This window comes from Eimeria acervulina, genomic scaffold (assembly GCF_000499425.1).
Source record: "Eimeria acervulina Houghton genomic scaffold, Eah_scaff1461, whole genome shotgun sequence".
NCBI classification, from domain to species: domain Eukaryota; phylum Apicomplexa; class Conoidasida; order Eucoccidiorida; family Eimeriidae; genus Eimeria; species Eimeria acervulina.
In genome coordinates this window covers 2,168-5,372 of record NW_013550228.1, presented here as the reverse complement: position 1 = coordinate 5,372, position 3,205 = coordinate 2,168, and the positions used below count along the sequence as shown (strand labels likewise).

At 47.9% G+C, this 3,205-nt stretch overlaps 1 protein-coding gene across 1 annotated transcript; it reads left to right on the top strand.

Annotated features, from left to right (window-relative positions):
• Positions 1-68: 68 nt before the first annotated feature.
• EAH_00060010 (hypothetical protein, conserved) lies at positions 69-1,706 on the top strand (the record flags this gene model as incomplete). The annotated part of the gene is made up of 3 exons (XM_013397104.1): positions 69-411; positions 580-1,492; positions 1,682-1,706. The coding sequence occupies 3 exons, from the start codon at positions 69-71 to the stop codon at positions 1,704-1,706; spliced, it is 1,281 nt and encodes a 426-aa protein (XP_013252558.1).
• Positions 1,707-3,205: the final 1,499 nt, after the last annotated feature.

The window sequence follows — 3,205 nt, the reverse complement described above, 5'->3', positions numbered from 1 at the left end:
TTTCTTTGTTTTTCTTTTTGTTTGCAGGCGCTCGGCTAGCTCCTCGTAGCTCTCGATTAAATCTGTCTATGCACCGAATGAAGAATAGAAACAGTGGATGGGGCCCCCTTGGGGGGGGCCCCCCTGGGGTGTCTGGGGGGGGCCCCCCTGGGGTGTCTGGGGGGGGCCCCCTTAAGGGCCCCCCTATAGAAGGGCTTAATGAAGATAATGAGAGTCTACCAACATTGCTGCTTTATTCACCTGTCTTTAATAAAGCAATCTCTCAAGAGCTGCAGCAAAAGGAGACAGCTGCGAGGAGACAAAAAGGAGACGGTGAAGGAGACAGCGAAGAAGATTTAAAGGCCAAGACACAAATAGAGAGAGCGAAACTACAGCATAATCCTAAAGATGCTGACGCTTGTTATAAACTAGGTGTGCTGCTGTTTAGGCGGGGAGATGCAGCAGCAGCAATTCAGGAGATTCAAAGATTCATAGCTGATAACACTCAAACCCTAAACCCTAAACCCCAAACCCTAAACCCTAATCAGCACCAACACACAGATTCCCCTTCCATATCCAATGCGAAACACACACAAACAGAAACAGCAGCAACAGCAGGAACTGCAGCAGCAGCAGGAGCAGCAGCAGCAACTGCGAATGAAGCAGCAGCTGCCGATGAGCCTACAGCAGCAAAAGGAGACAGTAAAACCCCTACCCCTTCTCCTCGTCTCTCGCAGTCTGCTGCATCCGAGCAGTTACTTCCGGAAGCAGCAGCAGCAACGGAAGCAGCAGCAGCAGCAACAACAACAGAAGCAGCAGCAACAGCAGCAAAGGGTTCTGCTTCAGCAGCTTCAGGAGATTCGCATGCCAGTCCTGCAGCAGAGAGTAGCAGGGGCCCCTCCCCTGCTGCGCGTGGGGGCCCCCCCCAAAGTAATGTCTTATCATCTGTAGACATAGGAGAGACAGACAGAAAGGAGACAGTTAGAAGACCCCCAAAGGGTACAGCAGACTCTAGGGATGCCCTTGATATAGTCAAGGATGAGCACAACCAGGAGGCAGGGGGGCCCCCTACAACATCAAGCGGCCCTAAAGAGGGTGGGGGCCCCTTGGAGACAGCTGGGGGCCCCTCAGAGACACCCGGGGGGCCCCAGGAGACACCTAGGGGCCCCACAGAGACAGCTGGGGGCCCCCAAGAGACACCTGGGGGGCCCTCAGAGACACCCAAGGGGCCTCCACAGGCACCTGAGGGGTCCTTAGAGACAGCTGGGGGGCCCCAGGAGACAGCTGGAGGGCCCCAGGAGACAGCTGGGGGCCCCCGGGAGAGAGCGAGTTGTGTGTGCAGCGTAGCAGAGATAGGGGGCGTGGTGTACAGCACAAAGCAGCACGCAAGAAGAAGGATAGAAGAACAGCAAGAGGGTTTGGGGGCCCCTCAATTTTTATCTCTTGAAAAGCTCCTGGGGCACTTATACTTCGAGCAGGGTGAATTCGAGTTAGCCATCAAAAGATACTGGAGGTAAACAACAGATTAGGGTTTAGGGTTTAGGGTTTAGGGTTTAGGGTTTGGGGTTTAGGCGTCCAGGATAGAGGGTATTGTGTCTAGGGTCTGGAGTTCCGGAGTTTGCGGCCTAGGGTTTAGGGTTTGGGGTTTAGGGTTTGGGGTTTGGAGTTTAGGGTTTAGGGTTTAGGGTTTGGATTTGTTTAGGGGGCTGCTGGGGCGCAGGGTTTAGGGTTTGCGTGTAGTTTGTATATATACTGTAAAGTGTAAACCCTAAACCCTAAACCCTAAACTATTTTCTTTATTGAATTGCTGCAGGGCTATCGACATTAACCCGAAAGACGCGCAGATGTTCAGCTCCCTGGGGCTCGCTTACTACGAGGTGCCTAAACCCTAAACCCTAACCTTAAACCCTAAACCCTAAACCCTAAGCGCTTCCTCGTAAACCCTAAACCCTCACGCCCTCGCAGTGCGGAAGACGCACGCAGAGGACACTCCGAGACTTGAACTTGTCACAGGTCTGGGTTTAGGGTTTAGGGTTTAGGGTTTAGGGTTTAGGGTTTAGGGTTTGGGGTTTGGGGTTTGTTATTTGCAAAGATCGAAGAACTGGCAAAAGCCGAAGCAGCATTTGAACACTGCATCAAACTGGACGAGAAGTAAGTCATTTAGGGTTTAGGGTTTAGGGTTTAGGGTTTAGGGTTTAGGGTTTAGGGTTTTCGCGTTTGTATATGTATCACTTGGATTTTTTGCTGGCCGTTGCGGAGGCCGTGTTAGTGTTAGTCTCTTCTCTAAACCCTAAACCCTAAACCCTAGGGTTTGCGGTATTAATGTGTCTCAGCAACACCACAGCACTCAGTGTCTTGGCGATGTTATTGTTAGACAAATCTGCAGAAGAAGATGAGAAGAGGTTTATGCAGCAGCCGCATGCATTTGGGGGTTTGTTTGCTTCTTACTGTCTCCTTTTGCTTCTTGCTGTCTCCTTTTGCTTCTTGCTGTCTCCTTGTGCTCCTTGCTGTCTTTGTTTGTTTATTGCTGTCTTTGTTTGTTTATTGTTGTCTTTGTTTGTTTCTGGCTGTCTCCTTTTGTCTCTATTTGCTTCCTTTTGTCTCTCTTTTGCTTTTATTGTCTCTGATTGTCTCTTTTATGTCTTTTTATTTTCGTCTGTCTCCTTTTGTCTCTTTGTGTCTCTTCTTGCTGTCTCTTCTTCTCTTTGTATCTCCCTCTATCTTTCTTTGACTTCTTTTGTCTTTCTTTGCCTCCTTCTGTCTCCTTCTGTCTTTGTTTATCTCTTTCTGTCTCCTTCTGTCTTTGTTTATCTCTGTCTATCTCCTTCTGTCTTTGTTTATCTCTGTCTGTCTCCTGTCTTTGTTTATCTCTGTCTGTCTCCTTCTGTCTTTGTTTATCTCTGTCTGTCTCCTTCTGTCTTTGTTTATCTCTTTCTGTCTCCTTCTGTCTTTGTTTATCTCTTTCTGTCTCCTTCTGTCTTTGTTAATCTTTTTTAATTTTCTTTTGTCTCCTTTTATGTCTTTTAATATCTTTTATTTATTTATTAATATCTTTTATTTGTTTTTATTTATTTTTATTTGTCTATTATATTTGTTTGTTTTGTTGATGTAGCGGAGGAGACAGGAGACAAAGAAAGAGAAGGAAAGCGAAAGAACGAAGAAGATGAAGAAGAGACAGATAAAGAAGGACAAGGAGACAGCAGCAGCAGCAGCAGCAGCAGCAGCA